General features: G+C 51.8%; 1 protein-coding gene across 1 annotated transcript in view; it reads right to left on the bottom strand.

The window, feature by feature from the left end:
- Positions 1–8,322: 8,322 nt before the first annotated feature.
- The window catches only part of CCDC88C (coiled-coil domain containing 88C), a 125,051-nt gene continuing 107,166 nt past the window's right edge, over positions 8,323–26,207 (bottom strand). The window contains exons 25-30 of the mRNA XM_065872000.1: positions 25,298–25,536; positions 19,960–20,148; positions 16,224–16,292; positions 13,733–13,801; positions 12,656–12,945; positions 8,323–9,306 (exon numbers count right to left, since the gene is read on the bottom strand). Of these exons, the coding sequence (XP_065728072.1) occupies positions 8,323–9,306; positions 12,656–12,945; positions 13,733–13,801; positions 16,224–16,292; positions 19,960–20,148; positions 25,298–25,536 (1,840 nt within the window). The remainder of the gene's footprint in view (positions 9,307–12,655; positions 12,946–13,732; positions 13,802–16,223; positions 16,293–19,959; positions 20,149–25,297; positions 25,537–26,207) is intronic.

The following is a 26,207-nucleotide window of genomic DNA, read 5'->3' as shown; positions in this document are numbered from 1 at the left end:
AACTCAGCCAGGAATCCCATTTCTGACCTCCAGAATTGTAAGATAATCAACTTGTGTTGTCGGAAGCCTCTGAGTTTGTGCTAGATTGTTACAGTACCAACAGGGAACTCAGTAGAGAGCTGCCGAGACCCAACACAGCCGCATCCTTGGAGGCACCATGTTGCGTCACTCCACGGTAGCTACTGAGTACCTGTGGTGTCACCCGTACTGCCTTCCTTCTGGATGTGTGGGGATACACCGGACCCTGGAACCGAATGTCCCCTGGGCATAGGCACAGCCAGGGAGGGACTATTCAGGGGCAAGAGAGCTCAGGGCAGGCTCAGTGGGTTGAACAAGGCCTCCTGGAGAAGCTGAACCCTCAGCAGGGCCTTGAAGGATGGAGGGTGTGGGGTTTGGACAGCGAGGAGGAGGAGGAAGGTAAGGCATTACTGGAAGCAGCCCCGTGGGACCAAAGTCAAGGAGGTCAGCCTAGCTATTCATTCATTATTCATTCATCTGTCCATTCAACACCTGTGCTCCAGGCCCTGCGGGGGTACCTGGACAGTGAAGTGAGTGAGACAGACCTGGTGGAAGCCAATATGCCATTATAATAAAACACGAAAAGCCTTACAGCAGGAGGTATGGCTTGTACAAAGGGGCGCATCAGGGTGGGCTTCCTGGAGGAAGTGACCCTTCATCACAGGATGGACTGAAGGTTTGTTCTTTATTGCTTTGGGCTCTGTGTGGTGCTCTGCACTCAGCAGGTGCTGACCGATAGGAGTTTAGCCATAAAAGTTTGTTATCCCCAGTCCAATTCTGTCCTAATCCATTTTATCACACTAAGGATAAAGTCTCAGGTGGGTGCCATTATGTCTCAAGCACCACTTTAATTCTTGCTAATCTCCCTTTGTAACCTAGAGAGCCAGCCTCAGGCATATTCTGCAGGCAACAGGTGCTAATTAAAGTTTCATACCACGGCTTGGTTTTCCTTGTTTTTATTTGTTTAATTACCTTCCTTTTGTGGCAGGGGGCACTGATTTTCCACTTCTGGGAGTAGATCACAATTTCTATTAAAATTTTATTAAAAATAAGTGTATTTAAGTATACTAGAACCATGAGTTGGGGGTTCTTCCTCTTGCCCTGGAGTTGACCACTGGGGTCCAGTTGAAGGCAGCGTCCCTCAGTGATGGGTCTGACCACTCCTTCAAGACCTCCCCATTCTAATCCCCACCCCCAACACACGCGCACACACACACACACACACACACACACACGCTCAGTACTGGGGACGGGGGAGTGGGAATTGGGATCTGAGGTGCGCACTGACTGGCTATGAGATTCTGCAGGAGAATTCTCCTAGAGCTGCGGGGTGGGCGGCTGCTGCAGGGAGAGGAGCCCAGGGGACAGGGCCTGCTTAGGCAAGGGATGTGCTAATCGGCTCAGCGTGCCTTTTTGGACAGGAAGAAAAGCAACCTGGAGAGAGACAGGAGGCAGCCAGTGGACAGTGAGTGACCTACACGCCCTGCAACTGTCATACAGGGTTATGTGGCTGAGTGGATGAGGAGGAAAGAGCTGACAGCTCCCAGGAGGGCTGTCCGATGGGGGCGGGAGCTGGCCAGCAAGGAACCTCTGAGGAACTCTGCCTTGTGCCCCTGAGGAGCCACACAGGGGGCAGCAGGGCCAGCGCAGGCTAGACAGTGAGAAGAGATGACCCAGGGCAAGAGAATCTCAGTGGTGGCAAGCTGCATCATGGGACACAAACTCCTGTCCCTCTCCCTCCTGTCCCCAACACACCGAGGCAGCCAGGCCCTGGAGGAGTGGAGAAGGAGGGGCCTTGGGCCTTGACCTCTCCTTAGAATGTGGGTTCTTAGACCCTCTTTGTCTTCAGTTGGGGACCCCAGGGGTCATTCTGAGGTATCAGGGTTTGTATCCAAGGTACCAAAACAAGTGATGGACTCTGCCCAAGAAGCTGTTGAGGAGCACAGGGGAGATCGGAAAATAGTGATGGCAAGTTTCAAGTTTCTATTCCCTGAATAGAAGTTCTGCAGCAACCCAGTCTCCAAAGTAAAATATTCATAGAAAAACATCATGCATATAATAAAATGGAACTTGAATGGCTGAGTTTCTGAAACTCTGATTTAGAAGGGAAAGCTGGGATTGACACAGCAATTACAATACTCTGATAACAGCTGTGATTGGAGGATGATGTGACATGAGGAGCCACACTGTGGGAGTCCAACATACAAAAGCACCTGATCAAGAGCAGGGCAGTTAGGGTAGCCTTCCTGGAAGAGATGACTCCTCAACTGAAACCTGCAAGGGGACTAGCAGGTATCCTGGGAATCCTCCTAGTGACTGGTGTGTGGATACAGAAGGGGCCCTTGTGAGCACTGATGGCGGAGGTGTGGGGGTTGCTAACTAGTCCAGGGCTGTACTGCTGGGGGCAGGTGCTCCCTCAGTCAGCTTAGTCTTTTGGGGCAAGAAGGAGAAGCAAGACGGACCTCCCCCCATTTACTTCTTGAATTACAGTCTGTCTCCCCAGCTATAGTGTGAGCTGTCTGGGCAGAGACAGCTCCCTCCACCGGAGGCGACTGCCGAGCTGAGGGCCCATTTGCTGAAAGTCTAGAATGGATGGAGGGCTCATCTCCATCCATTAGTTAGGCACCAGCAGGCGTTCAGTAGATAGGAGTCCCCCTACCCTCCTCCCCCTCGGGAAAGCGCCCAGCCTGGGACTGGGTCTTTGGGCTTCTCCCCCAGTGCTCTCCCCTGGACCTGCCTGCAGGTACCCAGGGGCAGGGCACGTCCCCAGGGGATCTGGACGGTGTTGGACTTGCAGATCCGCCTCCAGGGGCCCTGGGCAGGGCAGGGCAGCCCCCTCTGGCCCGCAGCGCCCCAAAAGCCACCCTTGCGGCACACCCTCTGCGAGGGGGGACCCCAAAGCACCATCAATTTGTACCCTGGAATGACAAGGACCTCCCTCCCGGCCCTTCCCCCTCTCCACTCCCCCCAGAGGCCTTTATCCGAGACTGGATTTGGAATCTTCTGTCCCAGGAGGGGGCGGGCCCGGCTGCTGAAGGTCGGTGGTCCCCTGCGCCGCCCGCGAGCTGTCCAGGCCCCACCCGAGCCGCCCGGCGCACTCACCTCTCTCGGGTCCCGGTGCCGGAGGCCAGGCCGCGGCTCCGTCCGGCCCGGCTGAGCCCGACGCCGGCGGACGGGAGGGAAGGACGGCGGAGCGTCGGCGGCAGGGACCAGGGACCGGCGGGGGCGTGGCGCGCTCGGCCTGCGCGCCGGCTCCCGCTCCAGCTCGCCCCCCCGCCGCGCCGCCACCTGGAGACGGAGGAAGGGGCGGAGGCTCGCGGCGGAGCCGCCGCGGCGGGAGCAAGGCGGACCCAGCGGCTTGGGCGGGGTGCGGCTTCCAGAAGGTCTCCGAAGGGCCATTGCTCTCCCGTGGGGAACACGGAGGGGCCCGGAGGCTTCTTCTCCACCTGCTTTTTTGGGGTCTCTTGCGGGGAGGGGAGGTGGGGAAGCAGGTGGCCGGTTTGCCACGTGACTCGGTGAATTTGACCTCAGTGGGCTGGGCCCAAAAGGCAGAGCTTGGAAAGGGAAGGACATTTCTGAGTCCTGCCATGACCCCCACCTCTTCCCGGGCCTGCCAGGACCTCCCTTCCCTCCCCGCCCCCCGCCCCCCGCCAAAACCTCCCCTCCCCCGCCCCTCCAGGCTCCTGCCTGACTTCATGTTGTCCACCCTGCCCTGCGGAGACCTCTGACCCCGTTACAGATGGAGAGGTTCCCCTGGCTCTCGGGTCTATCAGCCGCCCCGGGCCCATCCTTCTGCTCTACTCGGTGGAGAAGGGCAAACAGGGAAAATGGAAGGAGCGAGAAGCCTGGGGAAGAGTTTCCAGCCTCCAGACTCAGCCCAAGTGGCCTCTGTGTGCCCTGTGCCGAGGAACACGGTTTGCGCACAGCAGCATCCGCTAGGCTGGTCAGCTCTGCAAACCAGCTGCTCTCCTCTTTCACGTTCCTCCTCCTTGGCCCCTTCTTCCCAGTTTTCTGTCTCTTCCTTTTCAGCCCATCCCTAAAAAGTGGCGCTCCCAGCGGTGCGCTGGAGCCAGCCTGCCCTGGCTTGTGAGAGCAGATTAGTGAATTTCCCGGAATTTTGCAAGTCAGTTGTTAAACACAGCCGTCATTAAAGATGAATTTATGTAAACGTACGAATAATTCATTTTAAAAACAATGGTAAACACTCAAAATGTGCCACTTCCTAATTATTTTACTGTTACCTGTGCCCTTGAGGTTATTTACACCTGTTGCATCTGTATGGAAGCAATATTATATGACAGGGTACACTGCACATCTCTTTCCACCTCTGTGGTTAGGAACACTGTGGCGGCAGCTTGAACTCGACCATGATGAGAGTGTTTATGCCACAGAAATTGGCAAGTGTTACCAGTTAGGGCTTGATTTATGTCTTCTGCAGTCTCTAGAGTCTCTTGACTTAATTAAGAAAGTGATGGGGGCTTCCCTGGGGGCGCAGTGGTTGAGAGTCCACCTGCCGATGCGGGGGACACGGGTTCGTGCCCCGGTCTGGGAAGATCCCACATGCCGCGGAGCGGCTGGGCCCGTGAGCCATGGCCGCTGAGCCTGCGCGTCCGGAGCCTGTGCTCCGCAACGGGAGAGGCCACAACAGTGAGAGGCCCGCGTACCGCAAAAAAAAAAAAGAAAGTGATGGAGAAAATGTGAATAGTACAGATTAAACTTAAAAGTGTGTCTTCGGTGAATATTCCAGCATGTAAACTATATGTTTAGTTTAAAAAAAAAAGTGCTGTGTCTCTAAGCCATTACAATGTGAACAGCACAAAAAACTGAGGAAATTTGGCCAACAGTCAGAAACTGCTACCTGACTGAGCAGTCACTCCATCAACAGATGAGTGAAGTTCTGATATACGTCTCCGGCTTGTTCAGTTTCATCTTACTTGCTAACATAAAAAAAACATCAACCAACATTCACACTGGAACTACACTCGTTCGTCAGTTGCAAGAATAGGTTGGCTATAAATATACAAGTTTGGCAAAAATCAGTGACAGCATTCTAAGAGAATCAATCGGCTGTATGGATTTTACAATAAAAAGTATTGTAGATTCTGTGTCACAATCTTTTACATCCGTAAATATGTGTGTGTGTGTGTGTGTGTGTATGTGTGTATTCCCTTCCCCAGGTTGGTTGATAAACATTTTGGCTGGATGTTTAATGTTGACTGGTGCTTCATAAGGTTTGTCCTATGCTTTCTAATTTTCTCACTTTAATGTTCTCTGCAGGGTGAGCCCCTCTTGTCGCACAGATGATCCCAAATCTCCCTCCAGGCAGAACTCACTGCTGAGCTGTGGGCATGAATATCCAGTGGCCAGCTGGATATTTCCCAGATGCTGGGTCATGTGTCTCCCAGGCCAGTGCAGAGAAGGTGGGGCCTGGGAGCTCAGGAGGGGCATGATCTGGGCTGCCTGCCTCAGTAACAGGACCCCGGGGTACTGCCTGGGACCATTGCCTGGGGTTGGCTGTGTAGGCGAGTGAGGTGTCAGAATTGGAGCCAGCTGATGGAGTGATGGATAGGGCATGGGGAGGAGGGTGGGGGACATCAAACACTATCTTGAGGGACGAGATGTGGGGGAGGACGGGGAACTGCATGTTGAGAACCTTGCATTGGTGGTGTCTCGGGACATCCAAGCTGGAACCAGATCTGGAGGTTCCGGGGAGAGGTTGGGGTTGGAGATACATCTGGAGCCTCTGGGAGCAGATTGTAATGAAAGTTGTTGGATGTGTATGAGCTTGTCTGGGGCAGAGAAGGGAGTGATAAGAGGTCTGGGTGTGCCTTGAGGTGAGCCAAAGGACCAAGCCACAAAGGGATGGGTGTGGCAGGTGTGGAGGTCACCTGGGTGGACCTCCTGAGGTGCCATGAAGGCTGAGCTGTCTGAGGCAGGCAAACTGGTTGGCAGGCTACTACCAAAACCCAGGGTCAAGGGTATGTGTGTGACCTAGGATGAGAACGGCTGGCTAAGACAAGGGGGGCCAGATTCCAGACACATTCTCAGGTCCAGGATGTGACCTATAAAACGTGGGATGTGAAGAGAGGAGGGATGAGGCCCGCATCACAGGCATCTGTGATTGTGCGACAGCTGGTGTCGCTGGAGAAGCCAGGGAGAGGAATTGAGGAAGCCTGTCGTCCAGGCAGGGGCTCTGAGGGGCAGTCGGTACTCCGGGAGCAGGGTGGGACCAGCCCCGGGGGGGGTGGTGCAAGGAGGGAGAGGCCTCGAAGGTGCAACCTAGGACTTGGCCAACAGGACGGACGCTTCCAATGACTGTCTGTGGAAGGAATGAGTGAATGAACGAGGGGCCGGCAAGTCTGAGGGCTGAAGAGCCATCCCACAAGGGGGAGAATCACGAGGGGAGACTGGCCAGGGGTCAAATGCTGCAAAGGCCACAGGGAATGAAGCCTGCAAGGTGGCCGCCGTTCATATGCTGCAGGATCTCTGCTGAGTGGTGAGACACCCAGATTGCAGAGGCTCGGGAAAGAACGGGTGAGGAGACAAGAGGAGACCCTCTCGAAAAAGTCCGGTGAGAAAGCAAAGGAGACGCTGAGGCAGCAGCTGGACAGAAATCTACTAGAAGAAAGATTTCGACATGTGTGGGTATTTATATGCCTGCCTTCATCCCTCCATCTGACTTAAGCCTCCGATCTGAGGCCCCCAAGGCCTAAATTCCAGGTCTGGCACTCCCTAGTAGAGTAGTCTTGGGAAAATCCAACGGACTACTTTAAGCTGAGCTCCTGCCATGACACAAATCCCATAGCAAAACAGGATTCAATTTACACTAAGTTAAAATAAATTCAAGTCTGGAAAAAAGCTGCTGTAAAGGGAAAAACCTTGCCCTCCACATTCTCTGATGACCTAGTGGCCAAGGGGGCTGTGGGTTCCAGTGACTGGTGCTGAGGCAGGGACCCTGAGCCCCCAGAGCCCAGTCAATGCTGCTATATAATGCGCAGTGAGGAAAACCAGGACTCAATACTGTTCCGTGTCCTTTTATTACAATTGTCCTTGTGTTCCAGAATGAATGGCTATTGAATACACAACCCGAAGCACTCCTAACTTTGATCTTAGCTTCCCATTTCTTTCTTATATTGAATCAAAGGGAAAAAAAAAAAATCTTACAAAAAAAAAAAATCACCAGGTTTAGTGCATCCCTGGAAGAGCACCTTTACTAAACAGGAAACAAAACGTGCCAGGAATCTGACCAAATACACAAAGCAGCAGGTGAGACTCCTGATGGGAAAGAATGACTCCCCACGGAACATAAATAGATCCCCTCGAAGCACATATATTTCACATGAGTGTGTACATACATATGTAATATATTAAAAGAAATTTGGTTTCTACCACGAGAAGTTACTCAGCAATAACAAGTCAACATCTCACCTGAGACAGGGAAGTGGGGACACTGCAGCCACGTTATAAACCGAGGCGCACCTCACTCCTGTACACGCCTCCCCTCTGTATGCTGTGCACACTTGCTGGGCGGGCTTCTCTCTGCCCGGCCCCCCAGGCCCAGCAGATCCAGTGTTTGTAGAAACGTGAGTCAGGGAAGGCAGGTGGCCCTGTGGCCTCGGAGCCCACCCTGCAGGGCCCAGGAGCTGGCTGCAGTGGGAAGGCAAACACCCGAGGCTACCGCCGCCTGCCTGGAAGGCCGCTTTGGCTCTGGGGTGAAGGGAAGCGCTTGGGACCCCAGCAATGGCACCGCAGTGCGTCTGGTTTTCAACAGCGAGCCTGCCTCTGGGGTCCACCCAAGGGCCTCCAGATCTTTGTAGTTTGGCCAATGGGGGCTTCCCCTAGGATCAAATGGCTTTTGGGAGGGGAGTAGAGTTTCCAGAGCCACCAGGGCTCAGTCCTGTGAGTGTATGTGCGTGCGCACACGCCCACATACACACGCACTTCAGTGGAGGTCAGCACGTTGCAAACGAGTGTTCTACAGGGGCGTGCTCAAATAGTGTCTGCTTTGGGGTCAGTTTGTCACTGCGTTCTGAGTGTCCCCATGCCAAAGTGGATTTGTTCAAAAGATACCAGTTGCTGGAGGCTACAGGTACAGAAGACACGTTACACACCGGGGGGAGGGTGCAACCCTCTCAGGGCTTGGCACGGTGTTTTAGTAACAAAACAAACAGAAGAAACGCACGGGAACCCTTTCCTCATTGTAAAGCCCTTTCCTGGCACCACAGGCAGACGGGGAAAGGCCATCATGATGAGCAGGTGCGTCAGTAGCTTTAAGGTTTAGGAGCTGCCGGTCCAGGAGCCAAGTCACACGCAGCCGTACTCGTACCACACGGTCTGCTGGTCCCCAGCCGGCTCGGGGGATGCCGGCGTGCTCTTCGAGCTGCTCCCACGACTGAAGTCCTCGGAGGCCCGGCTGCCATGGGGAGCCAGGTCGGGAGACTTGCCTGGGCCCTTGGCAGGGAGGCCCTCGCTGTAGCCCTGCCCCGGGACCCCGTCCCCCTCGGAGGGGCTGAACCCCGCCCGGACGGGGGCGATGGTGGCCGCCTCTCCCGAGTGCGGGGAGGCTTGGGGCTTAGTCCTGGCAGCTGGGGCCGCAGCAGGTAAGCAGTGCTGTAACTGGGAGTTGCTGCCACTGCCACCTCCAGCGGCGATGGCTGGGGACGTGGCAGACTGCTGCAGGGGAGCTGGCCTCTCCTCCTTCGGGGGAGCCAGAGAGAAGCGCCTCGCGTCCAGTGGCCGGCTTCGGGGGCCAGGGCCCTGACAGGAGCCGCCAGCCTTTCCCACAAGCGGGGTCCGCTCCCGGGCCAGGCTGTGGGAGCTGGGAGGTGTGGAGCCCTGCAGGATGTGGCTGCCTGTGTCTCTGCCCACCGAGGCCTCGGGAGCCCCTGGCTCCTGTTTGCAGGCCTCTGGCCCGCTGGCCCGGAGGAGGTCGGCGGAGGCCAGGCTGAAGGCCCGGCTCAGGGATGCACTCCGGCCAGTGGGCGTGTGGGAAGCGGGGGGCATCGCGGCCTGCCGGAGTCTGCCCAGGGACAGGCTCTGGGGCGGCTGGGCCTGCCTCTGGGGGGCACTGGGCAGGGCCTCGGCCTCAGCGGGTCTGAAGTTCGGCTTCACGTACTGCCCGGGCTTGAGCGGCTTCCCCTCGGAGGTGGTGACGGGCATCTTGATGGTGGGGGCCACGAAGCTGGTGGGCATCTTGGCCCCTTCTTTCCTGGTGGGTGGGCCTGGCTGGCCTCCGACGGCCTTTCGAAAATAGTCACTTAGCAGGTCATCCCGGCAACTGGGAGCATCCTACAGGGAAGAGAGGAAGAATTGAGTGAGGGCCAGAGGGGCCTTGGAGACCCCTCCTCCCACCCAGGATGTCCCGTGCCACCCACACGGCCAGGACTGAAGTTTCCTGCTCGGCCTGTTGAAGGACTAACTTCCCCACCATACACACTGCTCTGGTCAGGGGTTGGGACAATACACGGCTCGTCAGGGAGAGGACCCAGATGCCACTCAGTAGCCCCCTCTTTTCTTTCTTTTTTTTTTTTGGCTGCGCTTTGTGGCACGTGGGATCTTGGTTCTCCGACCAGGGATCGAACCTGTGCTCCTGCAGTGGAAGCGCGGACTCCTAACCACTGGACCGCCTGGGAATTCCCAAGTAGCCCCTTAACTTCACAAGTAAGAAAGCAGGTCCAGAGAGGAAGTGACTTCCCACAAGGCTCATCCACTTTATGGAAGGGTCAGGCCAACTGTTTCAACCTGGTTCCCATCTCTTCACCAAGCAGAGCAAGTGGCAGAAAGCTGACCGGCAGGACCGGACCTCCTTTGTCAGCCCACCAGGCTCGGACACACTGCAAGGGCTTTACTGTGGGCCGCAGACAGGAAGGGAAACAAGACCAGCTCCCAAAAAGCCAGAATCAACCACACTCAGGACCCTCACTGCCTCCCAGATGTTTCTCCTAATGTGAGAAGTAAGGGGAAAAGGAGGCACAAGGGGCAGGGGGAGGGCAGTGGGAACCAGAAAGGTCGACCATCCAGGAGAAGAGGGAGGTGGCTCAGCCCTCTAGACTGTCCCCCTCAAGCAGCTGCCCCCTGCCACGGAGCTGCCACCTAGCTGGGCTTCCCCCGGCCAGGGAACTGGTGTCCTTTGGCACCATCGTGGGGACAGGAAGAGCCGCCAGGGGCCAAGCTCGATGGCCGTGTTCAGGCTCACTTCAGCCTTCTGCCAACACCTCACAGCCTAGAGGAGGCAAGCGGAGGGTTCTCCTGAGGCCGACGCTGCAAAACGCGTAAGGGAAGTGAGTCCACATCAGCGATGAGATCAGGGGCCGAGAGCTGCTGCAACGAGACCCCAGCCCGCTGTGACCTGTCAGGGGGCGTCAGTCCGCAGGACGGGTCAGCAGCCCAGGAACCACTTGCCAACAGCTCCTGGCCCCTGACATCTGGATGCTCAACTTGACAGAGGTGCAATCTTGTGGTTTCATGCTAGTTTGAAGCCTCACTCTTGGCATGTGTGTGCAGTAAGACCCTGGGTCATCAATATGGACCAGAACCGTTTATCAAGTGCTTCCCGCAGGCCAGGTGCTGAGCTAGGAACCAGGGGTATAATCGCAAAAAACTTAGTTTAATTTTGAAAGCAACCCTTGTAAGGGTTGCTTAAGATTGTATTAAAACAATATTTAATATATAAGAAAACTGAGGTCATAGATAGACATCTAGAGAGTGGCAGATTGGGGATTAGAACCCGCGGCTGTCAGACTCTGCAGCTGTTTTCAGCACCTCCTGGTCCCTTTCTGCACGCTTCTAACTTCTTTAACCCCCACCTTTAAGGCCACCCAGGGAGCCCATCTTGTGACACCCCCTCCCCCCAGCATCATCAGTGCTTGGGGAAGGGGGGCATGGGTGGCTTCTCCAGGCCTGCTCAGAGGAGGGTAGGGGTGCCAGGTGGGGCTATGGGGGTGAGCACCTGGGCAGAGGGGGAGAGGACCGGTGGCTCTCAGAGGGTGAGCATCAGCTTCCAGCAGGGACAGGTAAGCAGCGGTGAGTATCTGGGCAGGTCTGAGCTGAGTATGGAGGGGCCCTGAGCCTTGCTTAGGACCCACGCCCTGAGATCTGCCCAGAGAAAGGAAACTCACGGGGACCGGCACATAATCAGAAAAGGACTAAGAAGAGGAACCATCCAGATGCAGGCACCCCTGATTTCTGGACGTTCTTGTTTATTCCATTAGATCAGTGATTCTCAGGGCATGATGCCTGGACTCACGCTGACAGTGAAAGCGTCGTCTGGGAACTTCACAGAGATGCAAAATCTCAGGAACTCTGGGGTCCAGCTTGTGTTCTGCCAAGCAAGTCCGATGCACACTGGAGTTTAAGACCCACTGCATCAGACCGTAAACTTCTGGAGGGCAGGTTTTCTGTCTTTCCCACCTTGGGTTCTCCAGCTTCTAACACACAGTAAGTGCCTGATACACAGACAACCACAAGACCGAGCACCTAGCAAGTATGCGATAGAAATTTGCCCATTAACTGCTTTGCTTTGTTTTTTTAGTGCAGGCACCATGCATACTTCCTAACACATGGGAGCTGCTCAATAAATATCTCCCAAACAAATATTTTGTATTCTGTGTCACTGTGACCCATTAATGTGGGCCACAGTCTACTATAGGGCTAGAGAAAGTTCGACTGTATTTGTTTAAGGTAAATGAGAGAGAATCACTGAAGCATTAAACCTTAAAAGGTCTCAAGTGCAAGACACTGTATGTGTCACCTGTTGAATAACCCAATAGCTCATGGGACTGAATTCAGACAGAGTATGTAAAAGACAGACATGCAGCTTCAGAAAAGCTAAATGGAGACGCTGGAAAGGTGACAGCAGAGGGAATCCTAATACAGGTGATGTTTGGGGGTTAGAGCTGCAGAGCAGAGGTCAGCAAACCAGAGCCACGGGCCAGGTCCAGCTTGCTGCCCATTTTTGTATGGCCTGCAAGCTATGAATAGTTTTTACATTTTTAAATGATTGAAAAAAATATTTTTTTATAGAACGGTCTTTTGGGACATGTGAAAATGATATGAAATTCAAATGTCAATGTCCATAAGTAAAGTTTTACTGGAATGTGGCCATGCCCACTCATTGACAGATGGTCTGGGGCTGCTTTCCCGCTAAAGTGGCAGAGTCGAGTAGCTGCAGCAGGGACCGTCTGGACTGGAAAGCCTAAAATATTTACTATCTGGCCCTTTATAGAAAAAACTGGTTGATCTCTGCTGGTGAAGGCTCAGGGGAAGTGGGCATTCCGAGCTCTGCCACAAAACCTAGTGAGATGCTAACTCCGTGAGTGGGGGGCTGGTCACTCTTTTCTTGAGAAGCTCCCAGCGGGGGGCACACAGCACCCCTGCCCTCCATGCCGGCACCATGTTCTGCCCACTCACTTCACAGACGGAGAAACAGCCTCCGAGGTCTGGGGCTGGCTGCTGGCACCCAGGGATCTGCTGGCTTGCGGGTTTGCTCCCCACCCAAGCAGCCCTGCACCTAGGCCACGCACCCCCGCCCCATCCCTTTCTGTGACTTTGCTGCCACGGTTTCTGCCTACTGTCCCAGTTTGGGAGATAGCAAAGGAAGAGGGATTCGCTGTGTCCCTTTGAGCCCTGGGCCACTCACGGAGGAAGGGGAGCCCCGGTTGCTCTCCTCCAGGAACTCCTCCAGGGTGACCATCTCACTGCTCGGGGAGGCTGAGCAGGGCCGCACCCCGCCATGGGGCTGGGCTGTGCCCCTCTTCCGGGCGCCCTCTTGGGGGAGAGGCCCGTTCCGGGGTGGGGGGTGCTCATGGCGGCTGAGGGCAGTGCGCCCCGGGGTGCTGGCATCCCGCAGCAGAGTGGCTGTGTCCCTACTGGGGATCAGGTCTTCGCTGCTGAAGCTCTCGGACCTGCCGTGCAGCTGGTCGGAGGAACCTGGGGTCGGGGCGGGCGACACAGAGAACACACGTGAGTCCCCCTCTCTGTCTCCAGGGGGCTCTGTGCTGCCCCCAGCTCACTTAAGACAGAGAGGACGCTGCCTAAGAACCCAGGGCGCACTTCTCCCAGGCTGGGATTTTGGACGTTAAGAACACTCTGGAATGCTCAGATCAAAGTAACTTGAGATAAAAGTGGAAAAGCTTCTGCTAAAGTTCCCATTGTTAGGAGCTACAGGGCACCACACTCATTAGCTCCTGTCTGTTCACATAGTTAAAGGTTTACTTAGCACCTGCTTCGTGCCAGGTGTTCTTTAGAGGCTGGTCATGTGGACTCTGAGAAGCGAAAAGATTTGCGTAAGGGTTTATGGTCTTGGGACAGCAAACACATTCTTTTCAGATGTGCAGGAAACATTCATTAAGACAGACCGTATTCTGCACCGTAAGATAAACTCAAAAAGAACCAAAGCCATCCACTATGTCCTCTGACCGCAGTGGAATGCAACTAGCGTCACTCTCTCCACTCTACAGATGAAGTAACTCGGATTCAGAGGATGGGTGACTCTCCCAGGGGCCCAGAGCCTGTCAGAAGGGGTGAAGGGATTTGAACCCCAATCCATCCAAACCCCGGGCCTTCACTTGAAACCGCGTGAGGTGGCCTAGGAATGCAAACGCAGAATGCATGGAGGATCTTGGGAACTGTATTTTTAAAATTACAAATATACTATAAGCCCAGAGTCAAAGATCCACATACACTGCAAAGTGCCCAGAAGGAAAGGCCGGCTCACCTTTCAGGTTAAGAGGTGAGCTGTCGCCGGACGCATTTCTACTGCTCTCCAAGCTCCCCGGCCGGGACGCTGAAAGGAAACGCCAACATATAACCTAAAGGCAGATGGTAAACCATCTAATCCGAGAAAAACTATGGAACAAAGTAACTCTGTGCCAAAGTGAAGCTGAGCGTCCCCAGGAAGGACGAGCTTCGGGATCCTCTGTGCTCTCCCACGAGGACAGCTAACTTCCCTGAGCGCCAGGCGTGGCACCCAGTAGACTGTCCAGAAACGAAAGCCTATGGTATATATATATATTTTTTATTAGGTCTAGGGCTGTGGCTTAAAACAATTTTGTTAATGAGGAAAATCTCACGCAGAATCGAAAAAGCAGACCAAAAAACCCGGCTGCTCTGGGTGAGCCAAGAGTTGGGGTGGGGATGCCCACCCCTATTACTGCACAGAGCTTTCTGGAACACGTGTGAAAATCTCCTGCCTAGACCATGACAGTGTAGCTTGGTGAGGGCGGGAGCCAGGAAACGGCAGTGTGTGCACACGTGTGTTATGTGTGTGAAAGGGAGTGTGTACCGTGTGCAGGTGGCTTCAGCTCCCTGATCCCGGGAACGGGACCCTCAGCAGGAGGGGGAGCATTTGCTTTTCCCAGCTGTTTGCTGTCCTTCGGCTCATCCATGTCAAATTCACATCTGCCCCAAAGGGAAAACCTGACCTTTACGGTGACAAATGCTGGAGGGAACCAGCCCTCCCGGCTGCTGTCTGTGCCTGAGCGGGTCTGCGGTGGCGACTCTTGGATCCCAGGGTGAATAACCAGGTCCAGGGAGGGACCCCGCCCACACGGCACAGGGCAGACTGGGTCTTCAAGGCCTGCAGGGTACCTCTCCCGGTCCCCTCTGCCAGCAGCACTCAGCATCACGGCCCTCATCAGCCTGCCCTGTGTCAGTGTTTGTCCTGCTGGACCATGAACCCCTGGGGGACGGGGACTGTGTTTCTGTCATCTCTGCATCCTCCCAGCACACAGGTGGTGTTGACCGCACTGAGAACTGGAGACGCACTACTTACAAGCCACCTCCCCATCTGCCTGCAAGTTTGCTTTTGTTTTTCTGGGTCTTTAGGGCACCCAGTTCCCACGTGCTGATGTGTTCTCTGCAAATAGAAGGCATCTGGAAAACACTTACTAGCAAACGGGGTTTGGGGACGAGCCAAAAAATACATGGTTTTCGTGCATGATATAAGAGCAGAATAAGTCCTCTCTTTGAGAAGGGAATATTTGAAATGAAAAAAAGCACATCCCTCATTAAAAAGGAAATAAGTTTCACTAAAATTGTGATACAAATCGATGGGACCCCAAAGCACTTTTATCTAAGCATTGCATCAAACAACCCTTTCCCTTCTTTTTCCCAATAAGAGAAGCTCAAGGAACCAGAATACTTAGGAAGAAAACCCTTTTGGTCAGCTGACAAGCATAAATTGGGCTACTCAGGTTTACCAAATGTTGCAGGAGATCCCTGCTGTTGTGTTACCCACCACTCAATGTAAAGACATAAGGGCGCCCTGTTTCATCGCAGAGCCTGTCTTTACTCATGTCAATTGGAAATGTCTGTATTTCTATCATAATACTTTTAAGACAATGGATAGGGTCGAGATAACGCTTATTGTCGATCAGAAATAAACTGAATTCAATGTAAACTTTGAGGTTTTTTTTAAGAGTTACCTTCCAACCCTCCTATGACTTTTTTTTTTTGTGCAAAACTTTAAGAAAAACCCAAAGCTGTTTATAATTTTTGAGAAGGTTGGTATAATTCCTGGTTTCCCTTCTGCCTAAATTCACAATACGCCTGAATCAAACGGCAAGCGCTTCTAACAATTTCTAAGACGAAATATAACTTGGAGCCACACTGGGCAACTAAAATCCAAGTGAGGACAGTGAGAGATCTTCCTGAAATCAACACTCCCCGTGTGGGCCACCAGAACTTCCTGGCAAACACGAGGGGTGCTTTAAAGCAAAAGGAATTAAACTCTCCAGAAGTGGGATGCTTGATACGTAGTGACTTCCCCGTCACTGGAGGTATGTAAGCAGAAGTCACATGCTCAGGCCCTGGGGAGGGCAAGGAAGGAGCCTGGAGGAACTGTGGACCCCCCCATTCCCACTTCATACAACAACTTCACTTTCACCTGTTTTGTGTGTTGGACTTCCATACAGGACCTTAGCTTTAAGGAAAAGCACTGTTTGTTTTTGCGGTACGCGGGCCTCTCACTGCTGTGGCCTCTCCCGTTGCGGAGCACAGGCTCCGGACGCGCAGGCTCAGCAGCCATGGCTCACGGGCCCAGCCGCTCCATGGCATGTGGCATCTTTCCGGACCGGGGCACGAACCCGTGTCCCCTGCATCGGCAGGCGGACTCTCAACCACTGCGCGACCAGGGAAGCCCGAAAAGCACTGTTGATAAAACAAGACTGAGAACCCAGGAGGAAGGGGACATCGCACTGACCACTCACCGTACTGCCTGTGGGGAGCGAACTCGAGCTCCAGGGACGGTTCGCAGAGGCTGTCATCAGAATTATAGCCTGTGGTGAAAATAAGGTGATGATACAGGGGTCCCGGAACATCCACAGGGAAACACGGGGTCCTGTGCCGGACGGCCACCTCTGACTGGCACCTGAGCCACGGCAGCGCCAAGCCCTTGGAGGCAAGGGAGGGACGCGTGGACGTGCCTCTTCCATCCCTCCCCCTACTCCTCCTGCTGGCACGGCCCTCACTCCCGACTCCTGTTAGATTTAACTTCAAATCCCATTTCCGCCTGTGCAGTGACAGGGACTTGAAGACTAAAGCAGTGATCTGGCCAAAGGATTACACAGCAAAAGGAGGCGAGTATTCAGGGCCCTGGGGAGCGCCTCCCAACCTCCAAGGCCAAGCCGTGCCAGCAGTTCTGGTCTGGAGACCACAGTTGTCTTCAGGAGGCGGGAGGAAGGCAGAGGAGAGAATCCAGCACCTGAGGGGAGAGGCTGACTCCCTGGAAACAGCCCTGCCGCCGCAGCTCCTCACCCGAAATAGACCTGGAAGCACAGGCCACCCGTCAACTGCCCTTTCCCTGAGAGGGATTCAGATGCCCTCTGCCTCAAGCCTGCTAACTTCTCTCTGACAGTAGACCCTGGGCCCCACCAAATGGCAAGAGGGTTTCCACCCTGTCCCCAATTCCTATTATAAAAGTTCTGGCAGTGAGATACACCCAAATTTAGGTATGATGTATACACTACTATACATAAAATAGGTTAACTAATAAGGACCTGCTGTAGAGCACAGGGAACTCTTCTCAATACTCTGTAATGACCTACATGGGAAAAAAAAATCTAAAAATGAGTGGACATATGTATATGTATAACTGATTCACTTTGCTGTAGAGCAGAAAGGAATACACATCGTAAATCAACTCTACTCCAATAAAAATTTTTTTAAAAAAAGTTAGGTATGATCTAATTGCTTCCTTTGCAGGTTTTGTCTCCTGGAGATGAGGGCGGGACGACTCCTTTTTTTAACTCATTGAAGGCAGGAGAATCCTACATTTTGAATTCTGCCCTAATGACCAACTCAATGTAGTGGCTTAATGAAAACTTGCTGCCTTGATTACTACAGTATAACATGGCTAGTGATACGTAGGCTATTGGTCGTTAAACCTGGCTAATATCAGAATTTTCTGGAAAACTTTGAAAAAATATGCAATCTTATTTAGGAAAAGCTTATCTGTATTTGTCCTTTGACCCAGCAATTCTACCTCTAGGAATAAACTCTGGGGACTGGTTGGTTGAATGAACTGTCATACCACCATTTTAATTATTATACGCCTCTTAAAAAGAATGAGGAAGATCTCCATGATATACGGCTAAACGAAAAAAAAATCAAGGTGCATTATTTTGTTTATTTTTGCAAAAAGAAACACTGGAAGTATAAACAAGGAACCAAAAAAAAAAATGGTTATCCATAGGCTGATTCTGGAATGGAATGGAGGGGAAAGGGAGAGATGTGAGACTCAGAAATCTAAGCATGTCTTCCTACATAATTTAGCTTTAAATTACATAAATATTTTATGTATTAAAAAACAGGATTAATTTAAAAAGAAAAAACTCTAACACTGAAAACAGAAACAAATGAACCTTACTGTATATCAAACTGCTAACATAATCACCTAGAGAAAAAAATTCCAGTGAATTTTGAATATAAAACTCTGTGCATCCTTAGTGAGATATAATCGCAGAACTAAAAGAAGTACAAAACGAACATCACTTAGTAATTTTATTGTTAATAATATAATTTTTTTTACCATTACTGCATATTTTCAGGAAAAATAAGTAGATTTTTCAAGAGCCGAGACTTCTGTGTAAGAAAAGGACACATGCATGAAATTTAAAAATCCCTATAATATTAAATTGGAATTTGAAATATTGATATGAACTCATAATATCTATGTGTCCTTTCTTTACTGAAAGGGTCTAAAAGTAATGACAACTCTGTAGTGTCCAGATCTTGATTATTAAATTCTGCTCTAAAAGGAACTAGATTTACTTGAAGAAATGCTGATTCTAAGGGCAGGGAGTGGGGGCGGGGTGTTCCATTTCGAAGACGGTTACATGCCCACTGGCGATGACTACCCAGAGTGTGAGAACTGGGCTGCCAGGGAATCGCCACGGGCAGTGCTGGGGTTGCAGGGTTGATGGACCCTCATGCATGCTCAGCAGACGTGTGACTGGCCAGTGATGTTTCCAGCCTTGGGCTCTGGTTCAGGGATGGGGGTCCAGACTGAGACAGCCCAGGGTTAGCCTGGAGGGCTGGACCTTGAGCCACACAGACCACTGGTACACTGAGGGGAGACGGTGTTCCCAGCTCTTTCCCAAGACCACGCAGGGCCTCTGCACCCCAGAGCCCAGGAAGCCAGGGGAGACTGATGACTGTGGACAACAGACACCCTTGCCACACTGGGCTCAGAGCGTGCCTGTTCCAGACAGCACATGGCACGGCTCCACTGACATCCAACAGTAAATGCGCCTGCAGTGTCTGGCCAGCAGTGGGGAGAGACTGTCCGGCTGCCCTGTGCCCACCCAACTCACCTTCTCCCCAGCGGGGCTTCCTACTTGTAAGCAACGGGGATGAGGGCAGGGACCCTGTCTTTGCTTTGCTCGTCAAACCAAGGTTGTGAAAGTCTCTGGTTTCAAGAGCCAAGTGGGTGGTATTATTATGAAGAATAACTACCACTTCTTGTTCTCCGATTTCTAACACCCCAGAGGCAGTCACTTTCAGTTCCTTCAGCTGTTTCTTTGGATGGTTTCAGATCGCTAAATTATCAGCGGAATGTCTTTTTTGCTTTGAAGCTTCATGTTTCCTCTCTGTTGGCATCTTTTCAATTCCCCGGTGCTTGCTCCACCCACCCGACTGCTCTTTTGGTAGCATCCCGTTCTTGTTTCATGGGTGCAACAGCTTGGCTCATCTGACTATATTAATGACGGACATCGTAAAGCTTTCATCTCTGTGCTTCTGTTTACTCTGTTGCCTCTCACACTGGTTTTGGTCTCTGGTACTGGAGGCTCTCCTCAGGTATCCGTGGGCCTCACCTGGCCAGATCTGATGGGGACATTCAACTGGGAATTCCTTAAGCTGATCACATGACTGGGAGAATGTTTTAATCTCACATCTAAAGATGTGAACACACATGGCTACTGGCAACCTGGGAGACCTTCAGTTTGTAAAGCCTTCCCTGCAACCTCCTTGTTTTTCATTTGGGAAACGTGCCTTCCACTTTACTAACCGACCTCCAGTTCAGAGACCCTCTTGTGTATCCTCTGTAGAGAATAAACCTCCAGACTTCTACCAAGTTGGGCTGAGGGAGGCTGCCTGCTTTTAGCCCAAACTTGGACCTCCCTTCTGGAGCTGCTTGGTGCCGCGAGGGCCTGCACGGTGGTGGTGAGAGAGGGTCCCGGGGCTTTCCCACCAGTGGCTTGGGATCAGGCCTCTAGAGGGTGAAGCTGTCTGTCCAGAATCACTCACCCAGCTGGCAGGCAGGGCTGAAGCCTGAACCCTTGTCTGTGTGACGCCAGAGCCAGCCCACAGCTTAAGCACTCTGCTCTCCACCTCTCAGCCTGAGACCCCTCCTGGCCCTGAGAGCCTGGGGTCTTTAAGAAGGAACGTGAGCCCCAGATTCTCAACCCTCTCGTTTCTGGACAAGGTGAGGGGCCCACAACTCACCTTTGGCGCGGCCTGGGTGCCGTGAGATGGGGGTGGAGCTGGAAGGGGTTGTAGTGATGGCTGAGGACGAACAGGGCCGGGGGCCCGGCTCCACGGGCCAGGGCTTCATGGCTGGGTCAGCAGAGGCATCCTTGCGGTCAAGGCTGTCTCTGTGCGGGGACCCTCGCTTTGGCTTTAGGTCCCCAGGACCTGGGGCAGAGAAGGATACTGAGAAACGGGGCTGCAGAACCCTGTGCTCAGGCCGGGCTACCACACGGAGGCCTAGAAGCAGGGTTGGCAGGACACACGGACCACAGGTACAAAAGCTGAGCTGCCCACCTCCTGGGCTGTGGTTTGAACAGGAGGGCCCTGGCTACAGGTCTGTGTCGGAGGGCCCGCCTCCAATGATGGGCCAAACTGTGAGCCCTGAAATTTTGGCTGGGAGGAAATAAAGGAAAAACTCAAGAGGACAAACAAAATATTGGTAAAAGTCCAACATACTAACTATAGAGCACGCCTGCTGCATAGCACTGTATATAACTCAAATCCCTGATTTAAAAAGATCCTGCCGATGTCTGCTCAGGATCACTCGGATCTGAGGCTGAGGCCCCGAAGGTCCAGGACACGCAACTTGCCAACTGGCCTCACTTATAATCTGCGGAAAAATTCACTGTCACCTTAACAGTAGGGTAAGAAGCCTTTAATCTCTGTATGGTGACACTGACTACAAGAAGGATTTTTACCTTGTATCTTATGCTTTTCTGCAGTCTCTAAATTTTCTACCATGAAGACATACTCTTGTCATAAAAACATTAAAAAAAAAAAACCCTCCAACTATCTAGTAATAAGAAAGGGGATGGGCTCTCCAAAAATGAGACAAAACTTAATGCAGTTGGAGTCCCTACTGGCATTAAGACAGGGCTGTTTTGCATAATGTCTCACTCTAGGCACCCCCAAGGCTGCAGACACAGAGCCACAACCACTGTGTCAGGATCTCGGCCCCTCTCCAGCCTCTTCCACGGACCTGACTCTGTCTGCCCCTTGGCCACTCCAAGTCTGGACTCACTGTGAAGTTTTACGTGCCTAAATCTTATGACTTGAAATCAACGTAAAATTTGGATTCTGAAAGATAACCTTGATGAGAAGCAAGACTCAAGTCTGGTGGGATGGACGGGACAGACATCCAACAGGTGAGGTTAAAATGAGGAGCAGAGGGGGAGGCGGAGATGACCACACAGTTAGCACGGACAGCAGAGAAACAGCACCATTCCAGCAGCATGCTCGGAGGACAGGCCTGGAAGGCCAGGACCTCAGCAGCCCAGGGTTCCCAAGGCAGGGTGCGTGAGGCAAAGTCACTGCCACATCAGCCGACTTCAGCATTCTGATACATATGTATTTATTTTTTATAGTTACCTTATTATTATTATTATTATTTTTTGCAGTACGTGGGCCTCTCACCGCTGCGGCCTCTCCCGCCGCGGAGCACAGGCTCCGGACGCGCAGGCCCAGCGGCCACGGCCCACAGACCCAGCCGCTCCACGGCACGCGGGATCCTCCCGGACCGGGACATGAACCCGTGTCCCCTGCATCGGCAGGCTGACTCTCGACCACTGCGCCACCAGGGAAGCCCTATAGTTACCTTATTTTTATGGTACTGGTTTTCCATTTACAATACAGGTAATAATCTTTCCTTTTAGGATAAATTTAAGTGGAAACGGTGAGTCAATTCAAGGGAAAATATGTAAGTAACCGCATAGGTGATGTAAAGATGTGGCCAAAATCATGAAGATGGTACAACAATGACTGCAGACAGCAAAAACGGCAGTAGCTAAAGGCCTCTATCGACCAGCCTTTCCCCCGCTCTGAGTGTGATTGGCGTGATGTTCTTTCTGTCCACTGCTGTTTTAACTTCAGCATCCAAGGTGTCAGAGAACGACAGTACAGTCATAAAACTTCATTCTGGACTGAACTCTGGCTGGGCAACATCGATGCAATTATTCAAAACGCTTGAATGGAGCACAATAAATCCTTCAAAACATAGAGCACCTCTAAAAAGGACCTTATTGGCAAAAGCCAACAATTCAGGGCTCTGACAAAGAAAGAGGAGAAAAGGGCAGCAGTTTTAAATTTAGATGCTTAAAGGTAAGTCTTAAAAAAACTCACTTGACAGAGACTGTATATTTTAGGAAGCATAGCGACAACAGACCAGCTCTGCTTTACACGCGGGCGTGACAAAAGCCTGCAGGTGAGAGAGAAGGGGGGCAGCACACGGCCCCTGGACTTACTCAGCACGGCCATCCTGGCCAAAGGACCTGTGCATAGATGTCCCGAGGCTCCCCTACAGCTGTGCTGTACTGGAGAAACGGTCCAGAGGGTGTGACAACTCATCTTCTCTTTTGAACTCAGAATCCACGCTGGCTACTTTAAGTTTGGCTTGGAACTGGGGTCAGGAGGAGGGGTCCGTTATAGGTCATCTGGCCTTTAGGTACTGTTTTTTTTTTTTTATTTCTCATTTGTTTGAATTTCAGAAATGAAGAAGGATACACGATGAAGACACATGGTAAAGGAAAAGGATTAGAAATCTCCAATCTCGGAAAAAGGGAGGGGCTCGTTAGGAGAGGATGGGGTTGTCAGAGGAAGACCAGAACTGCAGGTGTTTAGAGAGAGCCGAGAGAGCCGGGTGGGCCCGTGGAGACGTGTCTTTGTCCTTGCTTTTGCTTCTCAAAAAGGAACTCTTTCTGCGCTGAGTTGCTAAATCGTTATCCCCAGGATAACCCGAGAGGAAGGAAAAAAAAAAAAAAAACACACAAGAAATAAATGAAATGAATAATAACAAATGACTCTAAATTAGCTCAATGTACTTAGGAAATCAGTATCCTGTCCAGCCCAGGAAAGATGGAAACAATAGCCACTGCAAGACCGGAATCAGGACTCAGCGAGTCACTTACGCTCTGCCTCTAATTAATTTAGTGGCATCTTAGTGCCAACACTTTACTTACTCAGCACGTGAAGAGAATTACGTATCGCTCGAGGAGCCGAAGGGCTTAGACAATTTTTCAATTTCAAAGTGTGAAATTATTAAATAAGAATGTTTATTAATTTAGGAGCCGCGGCTTCTCTTACTCATCCATTTTAATGACTGACTCCCTGACAATCTGGCTCACGTGCTACGCAGTACGTTTCTGGCCTGCTGTAATGAAATAGTCTACCTGAAGTATCCACTAATAGTTCTTGTATATCTGCAATAACTTCTTTTGGCAGGATGAGTTTAAAAATAATGAAAGTACCTCTTTTTCATACCCCAAAGCCCTCAACACCAAGAATTATTATATGCTTTTAGATCTCCTATGCATCTTCTAATTCATGACCTTTAAATCACAGAGTCTTATCAGAGCAGACAACTGGTCTAACTTTTTGAACATATCATACAGAAACAACCAGTATATCCAATTTCTGATTTAGAGTTAAATTTGGTACCAGAACCTCCATTATTTCTTCCTCTGTGGCACCACCTGGTGGCCAATGCTCACACCACAGGATAAGGGACCGACTTTATGTGATGCTGGGGCCCGTGGCTCTGCCGGGGCTCCTGGTTAGGCAGCGTGTTGCCTCAGCTTTAACTGCAGGCAGTGCACTTGTTGGTGAAGAGCTCAGGCTCCAGGGCTGACAGACCTCTGTTTGAATCCAAGTTCTGCCACTTACTACATCAGCAGGTGTTTCACCTTGTCAAGCCTCACTTTCTAAGCTCTGAAAAGGGGATGACTAATCATGCCTACCTCACGGGGTAGTTAGGACTAAACCCGAGGCAGATACAGTAAATTAGCTGACAGGGTACTGAGCCCAAAGAAAGCACCCAGTGCGTGGCAGCTGTTACGGATAATCATCACTGACTTGCTCATTCATGGATGGGTGCCAGCATTTCTTTCCCTCTGAAAGTTTTCCTGACTCGGTTAGGCTGGTTATAGTTGTCAACTTTAATACAAATTGAGGTGATAAATGTCAAAACATTTAAATAGTCAAAATGACAACCTGGGGCCACAGATCCCCTCTAGATAAAAACCAATGTTAAGCTTCATTATCACTTATCTGCACAAGAGCCTTTTACCTAATCTGACCTCCTGTAAAGAACAGGAGTGCAAGCATTAGTCCCCAAACAATGTGTGCGGGAATGCATTCTCTTTTGTGCATCTGAAAGTGACACAGCAGTACCTGAAGTGGTGAATGCGGCCTCCTGAAAGGCCTGTGCACATGTCATACCCAGAGGGTGGCTTGTCACAGGCCCTTAGTGCTATAATGTCAGCCACCACCCCCGACAGTGTGTGGGTCTCAGGCATAGGCCCGACCTTCAGAAAGTCCTGGTGTCTTTTTCATAAAGATTCAAATTATTCAGGCTGCAGTTTTGGCATAAATAATCCATGAAATGATACTGAAAAGTAAATTTGGAAATTTAACCTTGTTTGAAGTAACTGCTGCGTTTAATCGATTCTAAGATGCACGTCCCCACCCCCACCGCCCCATCTTAACATCACTGAAATCAGGATGCAGCTTCCACAGTGTCTTATAGTCACCACTGGGGCCAGATGGAACTGTGACAGAACGGTCACTGCCGTGACCAATATATTTTACTCATATTTTCCTTTCATGTGTGTACACAAAAATCTGTCGAATTAAGTCTTTTAGAAGAGCTCTTCAACAAGAGTACAATAAAAATTCTAAGTGGTAAAGCACTGCATCATTTGATTGCCAGTGGTATATAAAGTAACTGGGCAGTTTATAATTGATAACCTCTTAGAGTTTGACAGAATAAAGCACATTCAACTAGGAACCCATTTCAGAACCCCTGGCAAACTCCAAATGGCAGCCCTCATGGAAAGGTAAGCCGGGCCCCCTGGCTGGTAAGACTGAAGACCGGGTCAGGCTGGAGAAGAAAACCTGGCTGCCTATCTAAGTGCTAAAAAGGCTGGAGTCACACGTGGGCTTGCAAAAGATCGCACATGTGCACGCTGCCCGTTAAACGTGCCGGAGATCTCCCTACAGAAATAGTCTACTCTACAACTCTGACACGTACAAGGAAACCCCCAAACATATGCAACTGAGCTTGCCTCTGGTGCCTGCATGGTTACCAGCTTTGGTTTGAGTCCCTCCCACCATCTACAGGATTAGCGATGCTTCTCGCTCGACATGGGTTTGTATTTTCTTGGTTATTAACACACCTATGGAGGCAGACGTGCGTGTACACAGCACATCCCCTTCACGCTCTTACACACACAGGTGCGCACAGCCACACGCCGTCTCCCTCTACCCGGTCCAATGAGAGGGTCCCTTAGACCACCCCCTGCAGCCAGGTCAGCCCGCCTACCTTTTCCCAGGGTCCCTTTGTGGATGTCGCACTCTTCTGCACAGCTTGAGCCCAACGGGGTGGCCTCGGGGTTTTCCGGCTGGGATCTGAGCGGCTGAGAAGTGGATGGCGAGGTTGGGTCTGGGGACTCCAGCTGCCGGGGAGGACTGTCTGTAGTTGACTTCAATCGTTCTCTGGAACCCTCTTTCTTTGGTTTGATGAGTTTGACTAAAGCTTTGGCTCCAATCCAGTGGTTTTTCCTAGTTAGGAGTAGATTTTTAGGACACAATCAACCCTCACTGCCCCCTCCAGCAGGTTACTGGGTGCCCTAATGTGGGCTGGGATTCCCATCACCAGCCTGGGAAGCTGGCCAGTAACCACCACCATGACCACTGTATTTGGGGCTCAGGAGGCAGAACAGAATTCTCGGTCACGCATGCGCTCGGGGATAGTTAGAGGCATGTATCGGGTCAGGAAGTCACACTAGTCTCTTGGGAAAACAGAACGTCAAGTACGCCCATTAACTCTTGATCATCTCTGGGAAATGAAGTAGTGCTCTGCTAATGTGATGGCAATTTTTCTGCCAAAATGCCCTTTTCAGCGTCACATTCCTCCTCAGCCTCTGCTAAAGTTCACGGTAAGCGTAATAAGCTGGCATTCCTTGACCACTCCCGGCACCGAGGAATCCGGGTGAGGTGGCAGAGGGCAGGGAAGAGTGTGCCGTGTGAATTAAAAACAGGCAATTTAATGAGTAAGCGACGAAGCTGCAGCTAACGGGAAATGGAGGCTTCCGCTGTTACAAAAAGAGAACCACAGGGCTTCCCTGGTGGCGCAGTGGCTGAGAGTCTGCCTGCCGATGCAGGGGATTCGGGTTCGTGCCCCGGTCCGGGAAGATCCCACATGCCGCAGAGCGGCTGGGCCCGTGAGCCAT

This window comes from Phocoena phocoena, chromosome 2, assembly GCF_963924675.1.
Source record: "Phocoena phocoena chromosome 2, mPhoPho1.1, whole genome shotgun sequence".
Lineage (NCBI taxonomy): Eukaryota > Metazoa > Chordata > Mammalia > Artiodactyla > Phocoenidae > Phocoena > Phocoena phocoena.
The sequence above is the reverse complement of the archived record's forward strand: the minus strand, read 5'-3'. Positions and strand labels throughout refer to the sequence as shown.